At 39.2% G+C, this 20758-nt stretch overlaps 1 protein-coding gene across 4 annotated transcripts in view; it reads left to right on the plus strand.

Annotated features, from left to right (window-relative positions):
• The first annotated feature begins 6879 nt into the window (after positions 1-6879).
• rfx2 (regulatory factor X, 2 (influences HLA class II expression)) overlaps positions 6880-20758 on the plus strand; it is a 38294-nt gene continuing 24415 nt past the window's right edge. For 3 of the 4 annotated variants that reach the window (XM_037769093.1, XM_037769095.1, XM_037769098.1), the window contains exons 1-2: positions 6881-7067; positions 19669-19777. In XM_037769093.1, the coding sequence (XP_037625021.1) occupies positions 19670-19777 (108 nt within the window). In that variant the 5' untranslated portion in view covers positions 6881-7067; position 19669. Of the gene's footprint in view, positions 7068-19668; positions 19778-20758 lie in introns of all 4 variants that reach the window. The other variant, XM_037769094.1, reaches the window with a different exon arrangement.

A 20758-nucleotide genomic window follows, 5' to 3' on the forward strand; every position in this document is an offset into this window, starting at 1 on the left:
GAGGAAGTGTGGTTGGAGATTCACAGCTATGAACATGTTTCAGTTCAACAATTTAAACTGTGAGTGAAAATAACCAGTCCCACTGGTGGATTTGACTAAAGGGAACTTCCTCTGCACTATTTCCCCTAAACTCCCGCCTCCACTGGTCATGAGGTCAAGTAGAGGAGGCAGAAAGCACCTTTCCTCAAACTGATTAAAATATAAGATATGAAACAAATTTAATTTAGCTTACCCTTAAAACAACTCTTTACTTTTAACTTCACAAGAAAATACCACTACCTGTATTTATAATATGATAGTTCCATATGCACATATTTTACATGTATGTATGTAGACCTGCAACAATTAATAGATAAGTTGTCAACTATTAAATTAATCGCCAACTATAATAATATAATAATCGAATTTGAGTAATTTATTAAGAAAAAAAGTTAAAATTTTCTAATTTCAGCTTCTTAAATGTGAATATTTTTTGGTTCCTTTACTCCTCTATGACAGTAAACTGAATATCTTTGAGTTGTGGACAAAACAAGACGTTTGAGGACGTCATCTTGGGCTTTGACCAAACAACTAATCAATAAATCAAGAAAATAATTGCCATCTATTTCTATCTTATTGTTTTATTCTATTCTAATTTGAATATCTGTTTATACATTTTCTGTTTCTAGTGTGGAGGGAGCTACAGCTGCACTGTCTGCAAATCAGAGAAAAACACATTCACATACACTTTGCAATGGAAATAAATGTGTCTGTATATGCACATGATATCAATTTAAGAAGGTGTTATTATTTTAAGATTATCTTCTTATTTTCATCATGTGGCTTACTTTTTAAGATCAGTCTTAAAATATCTCACGTGTGTAGATGCTCACATCACTCCTCTATAGAAAGATCAGTCACAGCCAATTGCAATGAGAGACGAAAACGCACATCCACCACACCACAGCATCACATGACATCCAGAGAACGGCTGATCTGGTGTACTCATGCGCAAACGCTGAAACGCTGCAGGATGCATTTAGTGCTGATGCACCCTGCACTGAGGTTATTGTCGGTCAGTGACGTCCTCCCTGTCATCCCACGGTCGGCTGAGGCAATGCTTATTGAATGAATTGACTTTTTCGATTTTTATGAAATATCAAGCTCCAATGATAAAACATCAAACATTTACACAAGTAGACTATTGAGCCACTGGAGGGATTTCTTATCAGTCTCATCTACAAAGATAAAACTGTCCTGGTATCATGTGTTCATGATCACGTTCACAAAAAAGTATTTTATGTTTCTGATTTTACTATAGAAATACCACAGTTTTAATTGAAATTATTAGGCTCATTTCCCCTAGCACTAAAGTAAATTGACAAGGAAAATAAATATGTGATTTACAGTGGTGGAACTAGTATTCAGATCTTCTACTTAAATGCAAATACTTATTTACTAAAAGTATAGAATTATTTGTAACAAAATGTACTTACAACATGTATTTTATTATTATTAAATTAATGTGTGTTTTTTTTATTATTGGATAATTTTATTAATGCCAGAGCATGTTATGAGCATGTTAATGTTGTAATAGATTGGAGCTAATTTTAAGTATGTAATATACTGTTTGTTATACGACATTTAGAACATTAAATCAGCAGTGGGTAGAATTAGAGCAAATATGATTATAAAAAGTTATTTTTATAAAATGGTCACTATATCCTGACAGTAGTGCATGAGACAGGTAATCTGAAAAAAAAATCATGTGCCTCTGTGTCCTCCGGTGTCCTCCGGTGTCCTTCAGTGCTCTTAATGGCATCTGCAGGATTTCACAGACCGGAGGAAAAACAACCAATCAGAGCTGAGCTGGAGTCTGCCGTCTCTAAGCAGCTGTCCATCACTCGCAAACTCCGACCAAACGGTCAAACTAGGCAGCGCTGATCAAATATGAATCAATATTCTATTACGTTAATGCCTATTTCTCTCCTCAAATGTTTTCAGAAACATCTTGTAGTGTACTGTTTAGCTGTAAAACAAGAATTTTTGTGACCCGACAGCCATGTTGAGATCAGTTGAGGAAATACCAAGCACCACCCACCAGCCTAGGTAATAGGTCGACCTGCGGGAACACAGTACTACAAGACACGCCTACTACATTCTTTAAAGATCTGTGAAGATATTTCTGACTAATTCCATTTAACTTGTAGGCTATTTTAGACACATTTTACACAACATATTCTCATGTAGGTCTACACTGCACGTTTTGTATCGTTATCTCTATCTAGCTGTAAAACATTTAACTGCCACCTTTGACTTTTCTGATCAAGATAGCAATAGTCAGTTTCTGGCTGACAGCGGAGTTATAGTCCGTCTGCATGTTTATCATGAAATTTCAGAGTTTGAAGTCATGTAAATAAATATAGATATATTCTATAAAATGTCTAAAACATATTTTTAGATTAAAGTTTGTTCGTAACTTCTTACACGTATAAATCATTGTGGGTCGGTGTCCCATGTGCACTCGCGCGTGGCTACACTGTTATGCAAAGCTGCGGGGTTGTATCTGGTGAGCTCCATCTTGCAAAACAGTGTCGGCTCTTCCTGCTCAAGCCCCCCGACCGCGGCCGGAGGACACAGGGGAGGCCATAGCTTTGATCTCCAGGGACGAAGTCTACGCTGTACTCTGCCCCTCTGACTGCCTGCTTGCCTTCACTCATACACCGCGCTCGTTCTCACTCGCTCTCTCGCTCCACCTCTCATGTGCATGCGCGCACACTACACTCTGCAGAAGAGTTAGTTTAGCTCTGAGAATATCTAGTGAATGTACAGTGGACGTTACAGTGTAGCTCCTCCAGACCAACCGAGGTTTCCCGTGTCTTGTGACGTGACGGGGCTCTGCAGAGAGAAACGTTATCGTCTCCAACCATAACTCCGGTGTCTCCCCTGTTCCCTCCGGCCGCAGGTCGGTAAGCTGAGGCAGGAAAAGCCAACACTAGGATCAGCAGTGATTCATGGAGAGACCTTCGTCTGGTCAGCTAACATTACTGCCAAGCAGGTGAAATATAAAGTGATATTGTGGTTTTAGCTGACGTGTGTCGCCTCACCGTTTTGAGCGATGCTCGTTTATGTCTATGTAGAGCAAGCAAGCACGAGCCCGACGCTGACTTTCGTTGAATTAACTGCCACAGGTGTCACTGTTAACGAGCAATTTCTGATTCATAGAGTCCTTTTAATGGTAGATAGAACGCCTAAAGAAAAGGTGCAACGTGTAATGCCTGGCCACATGCTCCAAACAAATGGGGGGGGCATTTCACTTCTACTACTGGGTCCATACAATCTAAATTTACAGCCATCTAGAAGCCAAAGAGCAGGGCAAGAATACGCAAAATTCAACCAAACTGCTGAAACTCTGAGAGACAGTCAAAATAACACTGTTATCTTAAGAAAATTCACTTGTGGTGTTGGCCTATAGTTTACATTAGCCATCTATTACTAACAATAATGGCTAAAACTCATGACATGTTGTTGAGTGCTAACCGAATAATAGTCTTTTACATTGGGTAAAATTTGATTTTCAAATTTAACCATCCAGTACAGTATTACCAACCCATTTAGGTTAGATGATGGACAGAAAACATCAGTAATATGTTTCAAAATGAAAGATATAAAGATGAAAACCAATGAGTTACAGATTCTAGCTAGCCAAGGGGTGGGATTTAATCTTTAGACCTGCAATTGGTGCTGCTACTGCGGCTTTGCTATTGGATGCTCTCGGCTACATGCTTTCTGGTTTAATACAAATATGGAGACAACATTTCAAGTAAAGATAAAAGGATAACGTGATGATATACCGTCCTTAGCCGTGTAGTCACTGAAATGCTGTCCTTTCAACTCCCGAGTGATGATCACTTTTCAATAAAGCGAAACGGCTTCAACGGCATGGTAACTTTAATTTATCTTAATGTAACATACAACAGTTTTAACAAACTCATTATCTTAACTTTAACTGCCACATACAAATAATACCTCAACAGAAAAAGTCAATAATTATGTGGATTGATGCTGATGTTAAAATAAAACTGATAAGATTACACCTGTAATTTATCAATCACAGGTGGCACGACTTACCTGGAGAAGAGGCTCTTTGGTGTTGACAGTGACTGTTCCTGCATGTGAGTGTGTGTCAGAGCAACTTCGCTTTTCTTCACTGACAGAGAGTCAAATTCTTGGTGAGTTGAGCTGCTGCTCTGTGACACCTGACGAGATAACTGTTAGTTTTATAGCTTCAGACAACACTCACACTTGACATTCTACCTGCAGCACATGGAGTAGGGGAGACTAGGGACAGTTGTAACACTTTTTGTGATTCTTTTCCCAATAAATCAAAAAACATTTACACTGGAATAGACAATTTGCTATATTATAAATTTCTATGTGTCAACTCCTAAAACAATGTATTTAAGCGTTTTTATGAAATAGAGTGCTACAGGAATGAGTCCTAAAATCCGGAAATGAGCATTTTAGCACTTCTGGTTCCCTCGTCTGGAAGTCAATGGGTTTTTTGAATGGCGTTTTAGTTAGATGCCTGAAATAAGGTCTGTGGTTAACACAAGCTCTATGGGGCTTATAGCAATTGATAACGCCTATTTAATAGCCTGACAACAGTCTTATCGGCTGCACAACATATCATCCTTAGATGATAGATGACAGATTAAAAAAAAAAATTATTCTTAGAGATACCATAGTCCTTTTAGGACAGCATCTATGACAACATTATGGGCATGGTCTTGGTTGGTTATCAACAAGAAAATATTTATTAACAAACAAGGTGAAAGAGTTTTTTTTTTAATAAGGCATGGATGTTTTAATTTAAATATGAACTTACAAATTACAAATCAATGACAAGATCAAAGATACCTCATATCTACTGTATCTCAGTAAAGCATTTATCTTTGATCAAGAAGACCTGATAAAGTAATCTATTCATCTGACACACTGTGACCATCTTGTGTCACAATATAAACATATGCTGCCACCATGTGCTAAAGATCTGAAATGCAGTGGCTGGTTGCACCTTTTTGCAAGAAGAAAAGGGAATCGAAAAATAATATTTATGTATAGCTTGTTATAGCGTCTCCTGGTCTAAAATTTCAAACAATTGTAAATACAGTAACATTTATAGGCTACATGTATAAGAACAAAATTACTCAAAACCCTAGTAAATGGAAGAATAATGTAGGGAGCTGCTGAATATTTATTTCAGGAGAAATAAATCAATATGCGGAAGAAAAAAGAGGTAAAGATGTCTATTCTAGTAAACTCAATTGATGTGTTTTGGTGCATAACAATATACAGTAATACAATAAAATAAAAAGAAAGTAGCCTAGTGCAAAGTCAAGAAATATAAATATAGAATAGAAAATAAATCACAATAAAAATATATGTAAAATGTATCTTTTTAAAATTTAAAAATATTTCAGGTTGTTGTCCTCTATTGGAGCTTAATTAAAGATAAGATAAGATAAGATATTCCTTTATTAGTCCCGCAGTGGGGAAATTTGCAGTGTACAGCAGCAAAGGGGATAGTGCAAAAAACAAGATGCATCAGCTAACACAGTAAAAAAAAGCTAAACAAAGTGTAACAAAATATGAACCATTTAAATAGAAGGAAGTATAAAAAAGGGAGCAGTATATACAGTATTGAAAATAAACAGACTAATAACAAAATTGCACAAGTGGAAAATGATATTGCACAGTGAGAATGAAATGAAATTCCACCTGAAAATATTGCACAGTATGAATTACACCTGAGTAGTAATAATGATAATGATATTGCACAGTCATTATACAGTATAGTGCTGGATATAGTGTTGGAATATAGCTGAATATCACCAATAAAGTGAGTACACTACAATCAGTTAAATTTAGAAGTTAACATGTATTTTTAACTAAAGAAATACCATAATAACATAGCTGACATCAGTTTGATAGTTGTGATACATTTGCTACATAGTGGCAGTAGTAGCCTACTGCAAAAGTCAAGAAATATAAATATACAATAGAAAAAAATCACTATATAATAAATTCAAATATTCAAATAAGCTTTATTAATGGTCAGGTTACATTATTGCCAAAGCGAAATACATATATTAATACATTAATAAATAATTATATTTCACAAGAAATAATCAAAAAAGAATCACAATCACAAGAAAATAATCACAAAATAATCACAATCACAATATACCAAATACATTTTAAATATACATTACTTTACAGATGTATTTAATCAGAAATATGTTCGGAGCTTGTCGCACCTCTTTTTTTATTGTATGGCAAAAGTCAACATATTTTGCAGCTAATATTTCACATTGATTTTTCTGGATATAGTGTTGGAATATAGCTGAATATCACCAATAAAGTGAGTACATTACAATCAGTTAAATTTAGAAGTTAACATGTATTTTTAACTAAAGAAATACCATAATTACATAAGAGACATCAGTTTGATAGTTGTGATACATTTGCTACATAGTGGCAGTAGTAGCCTACTGCAAAAAAACATTTTGGAGCATAATTGAGTACATTACAATCAGTTTAATTAAGAAGATAACATGTATTTTGAACTAAAGAAGTACCATGTTTGTGTAACTGACATCAGTTTGATAGCTGTGATTCATGTGCTACACACAATAATTCATTTAAATCATAAACACAATTTATTATGAATAAACTAAATGAATGTGAATGATGCCCTCCCACCAGTTCCCTAGCTAAGACCACCTCCTAGTGGTTTCATTCATAGTTACATCTTTATTTAAAGTGGGCGGGGCCTCTCTGCTCCCTCTATGGCCCCGCCCCGCCTCTCATAGTGAGGGCCCCTGACGTAAGCATTCGAGGGTAGCAACAGTTGCCTCGAGACCCCGTCGCGCCATAGTGACTGTAGCCGTGGAGACAGTTACTTACCAACGGGCTCAGCAACACACTCAGCAACAGCAGCAGCAGCAGCAGCATCTGGAAGAAGTCATCGAGTGGGAGAGAGGGGAAAAAGAGAGAGCAGAGCTGAACTTTTACTCAAGGCAAAGGTGACTATTATCTTTATAGAATTTAAATGCTGAATTTGGAGAAAAATGGCAGTCTTTTTCCACAACATAACTTTCCCTTCTTTGTGGTATCCGCCCCAAGTTGAGAACGGCACCTATTGCTGCTTTCAACACCTGAAGAAAACATCAGTTTCACCTCTTCTTCTTAATGTGCTACGCTTTGCTTACACGTTACACACAGCGGAGACGTTACTCCAACTCAACATGTGATTCAGGATCACTTTACACTTGTTGCTACGCTGTGTAGTGTGTGTCAGTGGACGCACTTCCAGCTCTCTCCCAGCAGCAGGATGGATGGTAAGGCTACCAGTTAGAGCTAATGCTAACTACTACTACCGGTGGCAGCGTCGAGTGCGAGTTCAGTTGTGAGTCCAACCGAGTTGTCGTGTTGTTAAACTGCAGCTTGACGTCTTGTTCAACGCGGATAAACTTCATCCTCGTTGCGTCTTTTCCTCGAGGAACCGTATTCAATCACAGGTGGAAAATATGGCTAGCTTAGCGTTAGCACCGCTGGTCCTTCTGGTGCTCTCAATCTGCTTCAAGCGTGAACTCACTCAGCAAGGAGGAGGATAACTTTCATTTCAGCAGGGTTTGCCAGCTGGAAAGTGTTATAAGTACTAATATTTTGTATTTTACATGTTCAAATCAAAAATGTCAACCGTGGTTTGGTCTCCCAAGTATTCAAAACAAATACTAGTGTAATGCAAACATTGAATGTTTTAGTGTCATGCTTTTAAATAACAAATACAGGAATTATCCTTTTTTTTTATGACAACCACAAATTGACATCTGTCTGTAAAGATATCTATCTTTAGTTTGCCAGCTCTTCTTGGTGCGATTTTCACTCACAATTTAGTAAAAGGATTAAATAATATGACTCAGTCGAGATGGGACAATCCCATTTACCAAAACCTGGTGTTTCCACTGGTCTCTCTCAGGCGAGACATAAGCTCTCAAAATGAACTTAATCTCTGGATAACTTTCATTTCAGCAGGGCAGTTTGCCAGCTGTTCTGGTGCGATTTTCACTCAGATTGTTAAAAGGATTAAATCATATTACACAGTCGAGATGGGATATATGAACTTCTACCGGCGACAATCCCATTCAGGAGAGACATAAACTCACAAAATGAACTTAATCTCTGTTAATCAGATTATTCAAGCCATCTAGATGAAACAGGAGTACTTCATAAAGTTTTGATGTTTTTTAATATTTCAGAAGTAGCTTGAATAAGTGGATATGTTACAGCTAGGTGGTGCTATGATGGTTCTGTTATACTGTTCTGTCATGTTTTTACAATCTTGGGTGAGAGATTGAGTTTTTAAAGTACTGTTTTCTATGTGCTCATTCTTGTGAAGGGCTCATTGCATGGGTGGAAAAAAATACAAACTGCAAGTCTCCCTCAAAAATAATAGGTCATTTTAAACAATTATTGCCATGTAAAATAAAGGCATTTTAATTTTGTTCAAACACTACAGTGTGCCTTGGATTGTTTTTGAGGGAGACTTGCATTTTGTACTTTTTTCCACCCATACAATGAGCCCTTAACAAGAATGAGCCCAATACACCTGAAGGATCCAAAGAGCACCTGTATGTGATTACCATAGAAACCTAGCAGCACTTCTACTCCATTGTCTTCACTGTTTTCTATGTGCTTTTAAAACTAGGCACCTATTAAGATACACTTGTATACTTAATATTAAACTGAATGAAGCATTGGACCTGATTTTTATCCACTCACTGATTTCATCACATGTAAAAATTTTAGCTCCATCTACTTATCTCTCCAGTTTTATTGATGCTTTACCAGTTGAACAGACCCAAAGGCAAATTGTTTGCTAATAGCCAAGTTGTTCTGCTTCATTGTCTAAGTGGCAGATCTCATTAGGGTTGCTGTTTGACCTCTCTTCAGAGCTGAAGGCTCATATCAATCTGTGCAATAGCAATAATGAGAAACCAATGAAATGTAGACCCCCCAATGATTTAAATCCCCCTTTTCATTAGCTCTACAGTGTTGCTGTGGCTGGTTTCCCGCAATTTGCATACATTTTTTTCTACTTTTGGGATTCTGTCTCTTTTTGTCTCCTGAGACACATTAAATCTTATGGACTATCTTTTTTTTAGAGACAGCCGTCAGGTGCTCGGTCATTTGTAATGCTGTTTGCTATTGAAGCATCAGGAAATTGGAGCATGAAAATGTCTCTAATTTAAACCCTCTCTCTATGCTTGCCACTAATGAATTGAGTTATAAACTTTCAGATGTGTATTTACATAAAGTATTCATCTCGTTAAAGAAGAGATGAATGATTAATTTAAGGATATGTATTATTGATGCAGCCCAATATCTATTTCCTTTCATGTGAAAAGGGGTCAAAGAGCAGGTCTGAGTATGGTTATATTAATCATAATTAATATCTAGGCTGTATGATATGTTAAAATGTTATGTTTATGAAGCTTCCTCCCGCCACAATTTTACTCCATTTTGGCCAGAATATTTGAGGCAAGACTTGAATGTGCATTAACAGCTTGTTGTAGAGTAAGTGTCAGAGAAAGAAACGTAACTTTGATTGGTCAGACAACTCGCCGCAGCTACAAAGAAAATAAAGGGATGACAGCGCTGAAACTCTCTGTGTAACCCCCACCAACCCCACCCCCCAATTTGAGCGTGACACTGTTATGTTTACATGGCAACTTGATATACAAATACACCCAAGTCATGGAAAGAAAGGGAATGGAGTGGGCCAGGGGACGAAATGTTATTCTTTTAAAAGTCAGTGTTTTTAATCAGGTTATTTTCATCGCTCTCTCTTTGTGGTAAGAGTGAATAGCTTTGGCTTGCAGAGGCAGGTCAGAAAGAAATAGTGCTCAGAGAGGAGACTTAAACTAAGTGGAAAGCAGATGGTGTTTGCACAGTTATTTCGAATTTTCTCACTGACTTGTACAGGAAATTATTAATGAGAATGTCAGTTTGAAAGGGGAGGTCAAATGATTTATTTTATTTTTCTGTTGTAAAGTTCTTGCAATCTGTCTGTATCCCGAGTTGCCTTTATTGGTCTAGCCTGCAGCCTGTGATCGTGGTCCAGCTTTGGTCCATTTCACCGACGAGTGCCACACTGGCCCGTGATTTACAGAAAATGTTGCTCCTTCTTTAGGCCTAACCTCCCCTCCTCTAGCCTTCTCTTGAGCCATCTGTGGAGTTGCTTGCATGACTGTGCGTAGCAGATAGTGTCCACCGTTGCCTGTGTGCCATTTTGAGTGTTTAATGGACCCATGTGTGTAGTACAGTTCAGCTATCAATAGGACAGCTGCAGTGGTCTCTTGGGCAGCGGGTGACCTGACACAGCTTTTGGTCACATGTTCTGTGTGTGTGTGAGTGAGTGAGTGAGTGTGTGCACACATACATGAGTGTGCAGTGTGGATGTGTTTGTGTATGTGTGTTTGCTCATGCTGTATTTAGCTTATCTTGATGAGGCCTACTGTTGCCCCGGGGAGAAGTTCTCAATCCAATAGCCTGCTACAGATATAGACACAAACCCAGTCACTGCCATCGGTTTTGTCACTGCTGTTTACAGTTAATCATATTCACGTAGAGATGCATTTACCTCCCGCTGTGCTAACTGAACTGCCTGGCTTTTGCACATTTCATTGTCTGATATTAACACATATTTAATGGTTTATCCCATAACTCCAGTCAAAGGCATGTCAGGAAATCACAGAGCAAAGCAGAAGAAGTGAGTGGAGAATGCCTTGTGGGGCTTGTTAAGTGGAAATTAATAGTGCCATTTGTTCACAATGTTACAGTTTCATAATCTTCATAATTCATTTATTTGTGAAGGGCTTTTCATTTCAAGGGATGTGCTGTTACCATTTTCTAAGAATCTGTTGAAAGGAAAATAGTTAAAGTGTCCTCGTGACTCTCGCATCACGTCTTCCAGCTACCAAGATTTTGGAAATCATTGTAGGCTTATGCTGCTAGGATACAAAGAAACAAATCTTGTCATATACCAAAAAAAACGTTGCTACTGATTGGCCCTCGCACATGGCAACAGGTTGAAACTCGTTGGGAAATGAAATGTTTTTCAGTCTGTCTCTTCTGTCTGTCTGTGTGTCATCAGGAGCATTCTCAGCATTCCACCTGTTTGTATCGTAGCTACAAAACTGCTAATTAAATTTCCTGCCACAAACAGCAGACAAGGCAGTGACATTTGCATTACAATGGCTGAACCCCCCCTCCCTCTCTCTTTCAGGCAGGGATAGTAGCAGACCCCCATCCTCTCCTCACAGTTTTATGCTAGTTTGTTAAGAGATGTTTATTTGGCTTAAAAAAAAGAACTTCTGTCAGTGTAAACCTGCTACAAAGTAATTACCAGAACCAAGACCGGGCCTTTAGTGGAGTGAGATTTGACCAGATTTGCAAAAGAGTATACAGTATTTTTAGATGGAATTAGCTGGGTCTTCAGCATAGCTTTTCAGAAGCTCTTTAATTAGGAGATTTGGTGCAGAGGACGCCAGAACAGTTATATTGTAGGGATGCAGTGATCCGACTTCTTCAGTCCCGATACCGATAGCGACACCTGGGCTTTGGGTATCGACTGATACCAAGTACTGATCCGAAACCAGTCTTTAATTAAAAAGCTGTATGCCTGACTGTGTGGAAGTGATTGGGATCATTCTTTTATGTGTAAGACAACATCAGACTTGACTTAAACATCGCTTTCCTAACTTTGTAAAACACGATGTTACAAATAAATACATAGATATAAATTTAATGAATTGTTATTTATTATTAAAATCATAAATCGTACACCAGCAACTTGGTAAAAAATCGTCAAAATTAACAGGAATTACAATTCAAATGTAAACCTTTTTAATGCAGCGACAAATTAGCCAAAACTTAAACCATTAAGTTTAAGAATTTGTTATTCAAATTCCTGTATATAATGTAAATAGTATATAAGCATAGAACTGAATTGAATAGATCGGCCCCATTGTCACCGATACCCGATCCAGCTATTTGAGTCAGCATCGGCCCGATATCTGATCCGGTTTCTACAATTATCTATCATTTAGCAGACGCTTTTGTCCAAAGCGACGTACATCTGAGAGTTCGTACAACACAAGCAAGGATCTAGATAGAAGTCTGATCGGACAATGCACAGGGTGTATAGAAGCAGTTTTTTTGTCATCATCATCATTAACATTATCAACAATGCCGGTGTCGCAACGTAATCGGTGTTGGTGCATCCCTATTATATAGTGCAGCCCTCAGATCCCATTCCTGATCTTTGAGAACCCTCTCGTCCCACTCACTAGCTTCAAAGGAGAGCAAATGTTAATGTTGCAATGTTCAATTTAAAAGCAGCATTGTATGCTAATTGTTTTCATGTAAGAACTAACAGCGTTTGTGTTGCCCGACTGTCTGAAGAGTGTTTCAAATTGTAGCCACTGTAGTAGGTCTGGCAGTGAAGTAGTCAATCTGGATTCTCATCCTGGAAAAGATTAAGTTTTGAAAAACATTTCAGTCATTAAAAACAAAATGAAATATAGAAATAACAACTAGATGAGGTTTTGAAAATGTTTAACTTAAAGCTGCAGTGGGTAGAATTGATGCCAAAAACTTTCTACCTACTGCAGGTTTAAAGAGCACCAATAGGAAGACCAGTGGACAGGATATCATGTGTATCCTGTCACCACCTTTTACTGGATGATCTATGATTGCCATCTTGATGCAAATTGCTCTGCAGGGACACTCGTTAGACCCTTAAGTAATTTAATGGTTAATGGTCTGGAAATGACACTGAATAGGATTTGCTAAATTGGGGTTTGAATACTGCTGATATTATGTAACTCGTAATTTTTCATATCTGAAGCATGTCACTGCATCTGGCTGCTGGCTACAGAAATGATTATTTAAAATCCAGACCTCGTTCAGTTTCTGTATGAAAGGTTGATGGATTTAGGTTGCATTGCATGTTTGACTGTTTGAGTTTTGACTCAAAGTTGCTGTATTAACATTGCACCATGTTGAATCACCAGTGTTAAGACAGTACTGTATTAAACACAGTAAAAGAAAAATGTTGCAACTGTAGTTTTTATAGCAGTAGTATTAACAAAAAACACAGTTATGTCATGTGACCGGAACTTAGTGTTCCTTCACCAGATTTCACAATGGTGGCGGCGTCACAAACTTTCTCATTTTACAGCTAAACCCTGCACTACAAGATGATTCTGAAAACATTTGAGGCGGGAATTAGGCATTAACGTAACATAATATTGATTAATATTTGATCAGCGTTGCCTAGTTTGACCCTTTGGTCGTAGTTCGAGAGTGATTGACAGCCGGCTCTCATAGACAGCAAATGGATAGCAGACCTCAGATCAGCTCTTACTGCTTGTTTTCCTCCGGTCTGTGAAATCTTGCAGATGCCGTTAGGAGCTCCAGAGGACACAGAGGCACATGATTTTTTTCAGGTTACCTGTTTTATGTACTACTGTCACGATATAGCGACCGTTTTATAAATATAACTTTTTTTTAATCATATTTGCTCCAATCGCGCCTACTTAGGTTTTAACTGGCCCAACTAGTTGTGACCACTATTCTGGTATGACCTGTCAAAAGCGGAGTAAAACCATGTTTAATATCTTAAAATCATGTCTTGTACAGGGTTTTATTGTGTCCAAGAGTTATTAAACACTTAAATCTGATGGCAAGTATTCAGCGTGGCACAGTGTTCACTGCATGAACAACAGACACTTGGATCTGTCTCAGATTTCAAGCATTAACTGATGACTCATTGTTTGTGCCAAGTAGTGCCTGTGAAAGCATACTGTACATACAGTATTATGATGACTTTCAAAGTCACATCTCTGTGGAGTGAGCGCTTGCCAAACTCTTCCAGTGCAACAAAATGCTTTATCTCCACTTCATCGGTCAGGATCGAGGCAGCACACTGCCAGCATATGAGGTCATCTTTGCAGAATGTGGTGTCTTGGGAAATAAAACCCCACAGGTTGGAAACACACCTGCTTAAAAGAGCAAGTGAGAGCAGATTTAAATAACATTAGCGTGAGTGTTTTGAGTATCGTTTATACTCCCACAGAATAGGATGCAAGTCTGGACTAGGCTAAAGCGGTAGGATACTTAACCATTCCAAGTTGTCAGTGTTTGTGATTGGTTTTGATTTAATGCAATCAAAGAGACCGCAACATTACCTCCGGCAAGGAGGTTATGCTTGCACTTCTTTTTATTGGTCTGATAGTTAGCAGGAAATCTGATTAACTTGTTAACAAATTTCATAAAATTAGGTGAAAAGGCATGCTGTTGCCCAAGGGATTTTGATACAGATCTAGATCCAGGATCCTTGTGGATGCAATACACCATAAAAAAATAAGACATTTCAACATCATCATTCATTTTTAAATGTTTCCTTTTTCTCATGAAGGGCTGCTTTTACTTAACAGAAACACATTTATTTTAAATCTCTAAGTATTCTGTATTAAAATAACAAATTGGTTGATTGTGCAGCCCTTGCAGTGGTGAGTTATTTCTGGTTTTATGAATATGTTCAGTGATGTAATAGTTTTAAAAAGGGGCCCATACTGTGACTATATTTAAATTGAGATTTAGGTATTATTAAAATGTTATATATGAATGTTAAGGCCTTGAGGTGAGTCGAAGGATCAAAAAAGCATCATCCTAATATGTTTTTGGGTATGCCAAATATGAATAATGCTGTGGAAAATAGGTAATAAAACAGATATGCATGAATGCCAACTGTAATTGTTAGGATTTCCCAGTAACTCTTTAGTTTCTCCAGCATCTCCTGAAGCAGCCAGGTGACTTTGTGTCATCAATATGGCAGCCTTTTATTACATTAGATAAATACCTGTGAAAGAGAGAGATGGCCACACGTATAACGAGTATAGTCTGATTACATTTCCAGTTGTGACCATCTTCCCCATTCCTTCCCCGCTCCTCTTTGTTGTGTTTTCCAGTTTAACTTCTCAAAATGTTTAGTTTCAAATCCTCGTTCTTCATCTTGAGATGTTAAATGTTAAGGATGAAGACTGTGGGTGGGTGGAGGTGGGGGGGGCAGTGGAAATCTGGAAAGGGTTAGAAGAGGTAGGGCGTTGGGGGAGGAAGTAGCTAGTGTAGAGCATGGGCGAACACACAATCTCCATGGCAACGGTTTGATCTTTCTCTCTGTGGCTGTCGGGCCTGCAGCGCACATGGTGACCGAGTGGACAGGTTGTGCTGATGACCAGTGTGGGGAGGTGAGCTGGAGAGGGGAGGGGGGCACTTGGATCAGAGACAGTGGTCTGTGCCTCTCTCTCCCTCTCTCTCTCCCTTAAACTCTGCCATCTGCAGACCCCAAGAGCCGCTTTGATTGGATTAGCCATGAATTAATGAGACAGGCTTGAAGAACAGCCTCTGTTGTGGAAATCTCTTATCATATCTTAATTCGCTCTTTGTGTGAACGCGTGTGCCTCTGTGATCTTATAGTTTTTTTTAATTAAATCAAAGAAAAAAAAAGAAATTACAATGAATTTGTTTTGCAATAAAACAAATACAATTCTCAAATAAGGGAACAGATGTTGAAGCTTCATTAGAGACCTGTTGCTCCTCTTTGTACATATATTAAAGGTGTGACAAAGGGATTCATATGCATAGTGCTGAACAAATGTCCTCCTTTTAAAAGCAACAAGTGGCTGGCTCAGCTTTATTTTGTTTTATCTTCCCCTGAGTTGGAAAAAGGATTGCTCTGCTCAAGCTCTTTTACTATCTCCTCTGCCCAAGGAACTTTGGAAAGACTGGACCTGCTTTTGGAATTGTTGTTTTTGGGTGGCATGAGTGTAAAGCAACCTTGAAGAATAGACTGTTGTCTCCCTGATGACTTAAACATTCCTCCTCCTTTTGAGCACCAAGTAGTTACAAAAACAGAGCTCTTCATCCTGTCCTCTTCAATCAAGTCTAAACCAGCATAAAGTCTGTATATTTTTGTATAACTGCAACACAGGAATAAGTCTACCTCCATGTCCCCTGGTATCTGAAATTAATAGCTTACATAGTATTTATTGTTGTAAGTTTCTACTTAGCGTGAGATAGAGGGATCAGGTGGGGGGATGGCATTGTTTGGTTTGGGAAGTATTCTGTTGGTTGCATAGCAACAGGCTCCTGGAAACGGGAGTGGACGGTGTTGCCACTAGCAACCGTTGTTGCTCTGCAAACAATGTGGGCCAGTGCAAACATGAGCCAAGACTGTGGGCTCCTGCTTTTAATTGAACATCTGTATGTGTTTTTCTCTGATTGAGCCCTGTTTAAGTTAGATCTGTCAGTGACATATGTTTAAATCTTGTCTGTACTGTTAACATTGTAGGCTATAGCATTAATGGGGTTTTAAAATGTGTCTTTTCTTGTTTCTGTTTAGCTTTTAAAACTCAGGTAACTCTTGAAAGGAGGGTCTGTTGTTGTAATGTTGTTAAGTGCTCATTTGGGATTTGCCTGAATGAAACCAGGCTCACAGACCAGACATGAAACGGACCTGTGTGTGAAGTTGTCTTTGGGTTGAAGGCAGAAAGGTTGGCCCTAGACAACAGCCCATCCAGAGTAGCAATTTTGCGGCAGTGTGCTATGTCTCCTGCTGTGTACTACCTTTGTGCCTTTCAGAGCTGCTGGTGGGGAATTTGTGTGGCTTTTAACCTTCCCTGACTGAGCACTAAGCAGAAAGACTCCTCTGCCTGCACTCCTGTCTCTCCCCATCCAAGTCAATGATTTGGCACACTTCACCATACCCATTAAAGCCAGCACTTTAATTGAGCTTTAATGGATGAAAACGTGCATGTCAGTGCTCGCTTCCCTGATCCCCCACCATCTTGCCATGCCACCCACTCCTTAATGGCATGAAGAAGCCCTCAGGCTTGTGTCACTTCCTCTGGTGAAATGACAAGTCTGAAGATAAATGATGGGATTGTTACAAGTATATTTATAACTAAAGTGACACTCCATAGACAAATTCCTTGCTTTAGAAAGATGTCCGAGCATTGCAGTGACTTTTAAAATGTTCACTCCTTGTTAGCATCATTCTGATAATAGTCTTTTGGTCCTTTAATGACATACAAGAAAGAGGTGTGAAGAAAAATTTTAATGGAATATGAGAGCTCTGACATGTAAGTGCTAATTGTGCCCTGTACTAACAAATACATTGAAGATGGACTCAGAGGGCTGCTTAGGGTAGACTGGATATGGTACTTAGGAGGACTGTGTACGTCTAAAGATTGACACATATCAGGAATTTCAACATAGGCCTCCTCCACTCAGTCTGTTAGTCATGTAGGCAGAGCAGTGTCTTTGCCTCTGGCAAAATCTCCACACATGGAAAATGCCAGTGGTGGCACACCCAAATCTGTTGTTTTTCTATCTTAAAGGTACACTCTGATTTTGATATAGCATTCAATAGTGCAAACCCTAAATAAAGTTACTACTGATGTGTAAAACTTAACAAAGTAGAGAGTTGAGTTTGAAAACTGTTCGTTTTGCGGCTATAAGGGACATTTGTTTTGTAAATTTGTGTGGTGTTGGTCATTAAAAAATCAAGTAGTGGAGCAAGGTCAGTCTGTTCAAGGTCCAATCTGTTTGATTTCTTTGGTTATTTCAGGTAGCTTTTAGATCAAAAGTGTACTATTCTGTTCACAGCTATATATAATTAACATTTGATAGAGAAATATAAAGTTGAAGTGCCAGAATCCTGTGAGTCAACATGTAGTGTGATGCAGCCCTGAATAAAATATTGAGCTATGTCAAAAGTTGTCAGTCGTTAATAATTTTTTAGTAAAACATTTGCCCTTGCAATCTCCTTTTAAAAGCGGGAAAGGCTTGGTTATGGGTGGTAGATTTTGCGGCAGCGTGTGTGATAGCTTCATCATGTTGTATTTAGTGGCAACAATTAGGTGGTTGTTTAAATGAGTGGTGTTATCCTGTATCGGCATAGTCTTTAACTCTGAAAATGTTCCACAAAGGAGGATGTGACTCCTATTTTGATGTGAGCACAACGTTTCGGTTGGAACTATGGTTTGGTTAAATTTATTTCCTCTTCCTCTCCATAACCGGTGGAGTTTCCTTGAGTCTGAGTCATTTTGCCCTTCTCTTCCCTAGGTCACATGTTAGATTTGTTTCTCTCTGAGTTCATTTTGTCACATGATATAAGGCAGCCTTGTTATTTATTGATGAATTCAGAGCACTTGGTTTGATGCAACGAATGCCGGAAAGACTTTTTAATTCTTATGTAAGCAGAGGCTAGAATTGAAAAAAAGTTTAATTGTGCAGCCCCGTCAGAAAGTTTAGGTTGCGTCTCTAGAAAGCCAAAAGACAAGCGTGGCTGCACCTGTTGCTTGTTTCTCATAGCTCAGCCTCCAGATTACTGCAGCCTAAGTGGTGTTCCTCAGATTCTAGTGAATTAAAATAACATCGTTGTGCATTGTGTTATGGCTAATCACAGCATGTCTAGAGCAGGTTGTGTCTTGCAGTCTTTCCCTGTAATGCTCCCGGTGAACACCATTCTCTCGTTTACCTACTGACGTTTCCTGTTGCTCCTGGATTTCTGCTCATCAATTCTGCCCACTCCCCAACCGTGCCATATCTCCCTCTCCCTTATTCTAATCCTCCTCCCCCTCTTCTCTTTGCGGTTGCACTCGAAAGTTCCTCTGCAAGAGCTTTATAAGGGGGGAATAGAGGAGTGGGAGGGGAGGGGGGGGGTTGACTTGGGGGTGGTCGTCATGGATTCCTCACCATAGCAACCGACAAACGTTTACAAAGCATTGAGGAATTTCCTCATATCAGCTGGATTATTGGAGCCCTCAGAGAACGGCTCTCGTACGAAACAATCGCTGGATATCATCAGGACCCTGGCAGGGGCTGGAGCCCCACTGCCATTTTCATCTTTTTCCCTCTTAGTTCTTTTTTTTTTTTAGAGAGAGTGGGGAAGTTGTTTTCTATCTACTTACTCCCCCTTGCAGTTCCATTCTTCTCTTGTCCCTGCCTTACTCCCGCTCTTTCCCTCTCTGTCCTTTTTTTAAGAGAGCCTTTGTGTCACTCCATTTTTAGTTCCCCTTTGCTATGCTGTGCACATTGTCACTCAGTGGAAAGCCGAGTGGCGCAGTACGTTTGGTCCTCAGGAAGCAGTTCAGTCTTGTTGGTAACTTGAACCCCTGTACTGTAACTTCTCCACCCGGGTCTGATCTGTCAGCAGGACCAGGAGTGTCTGTGTAAAACTGTTGGGCTGCTTATTTTGCCAGTGATTAAAGCCAAAGGTGGGCAGCCTCTTGGGCTTTGAGAGCTTCACTGATTCAGCCTGACTTGGTAAAGCCAGAAACCCCCTGGGGCTCAATGAATGCCTAGTGGCTCCAAGAGAGAAAGGGTGTGGAGGAAGAGCATTTATTTAGTATGGCTTTCCATGTGTATAGACTTGAAATGCTCTTATTATTTTCTTTCGAGCTTCAGTGTACCTGTAAGACTATTTCTTCAGTCTAAATCCCCCATACTCATGTCTTTTCTCTTTTCCACTTCTTTGTCTCCCCTGCAACGCAGCATGCAGAGCTCAGAAGGAGGGTCAGACACCACGACCAGCGTGGCAGCGCTGCGGACGTCATCATCAGCTCAGGCCCCTGTGGTACAACCTGTCCCAGCCTCCCAGCAGGTAGGGTAGTACCTCTACTCTGCTGCTACTGTAACGACAGGACAAATGGGAAAATCTTTAATGACTTAAAGCTAGGGTTGGTCATCTAAGAAATTCGCAAGAGTATGCTAGATTTAAAAAAATTATCCAACTGAAAAACCCAGCCCAGTGTTTCCAACTCTTTTCCAATGAAAGTAGCAGCACAACTCTGAAAGTCACTAAATCTAGCGAGAAATTCGTCAAGTCAGCAACACTGACAGACAGTCCGTCACTTCAGGCCTCCCTCCAAAGCCACTCCCCCAAAATTATCATTACGAACGTAAACAACGAACACGGCTATTGTTAGTTCTCACAGCTGTCAAGCTAGCAGCTTGTGCAATACTCTGGTGACACGCAATGAGTGCACCAGCAGAGTGCGCACAGATAGGTAGACAGGCAGGTAGGCAAATATTACATTCGTGCTTAATGAAATAACTGGACGGATTTATTACAGTCCTGTGACAGCAACAGATACCAGATTTTTTTCTGTATTTTTTCAGAGCACCTGATTTATTGATTGCTGTCAGGATGTAATGAGAATTTCAGCAAATAAAACAAAATATGCTTTTGAAGAAGATTACCAACCCTAGCTTTAACCGCTAGAACTTATTTATTTCCAAATGTATAATAATAAAAGTATAAAAGAAACCAAACCAGCTACTCTCTATATTAGTTCTTGTGCATGGTGTCTGAAAAGAAATGGCACAAACACAGGAGTACACTGAGAAAATGCAGTGCTGTGCTACACACACACACCACTATCCTGTACTGACACTCAGGATGTGTGACTGGCAGAGAGAGGTGTGTGCCGTCATTTATGTTTGTTGTACAAGCATAGATCTATCAGCACTAGCTTAAAGTCCTGGGGGGGGGGAGATTTGTTGAAATGTTTGTCCATCTTGTGTCGACTGTCATATGTTTACAATTATATGTGTATGTGTGTGAATGTACATGCATACCTCT

This window comes from Sebastes umbrosus, chromosome 5, assembly GCF_015220745.1.
Source record: "Sebastes umbrosus isolate fSebUmb1 chromosome 5, fSebUmb1.pri, whole genome shotgun sequence".
In the NCBI taxonomy this organism is placed as follows: domain Eukaryota; kingdom Metazoa; phylum Chordata; class Actinopteri; order Perciformes; family Sebastidae; genus Sebastes; species Sebastes umbrosus.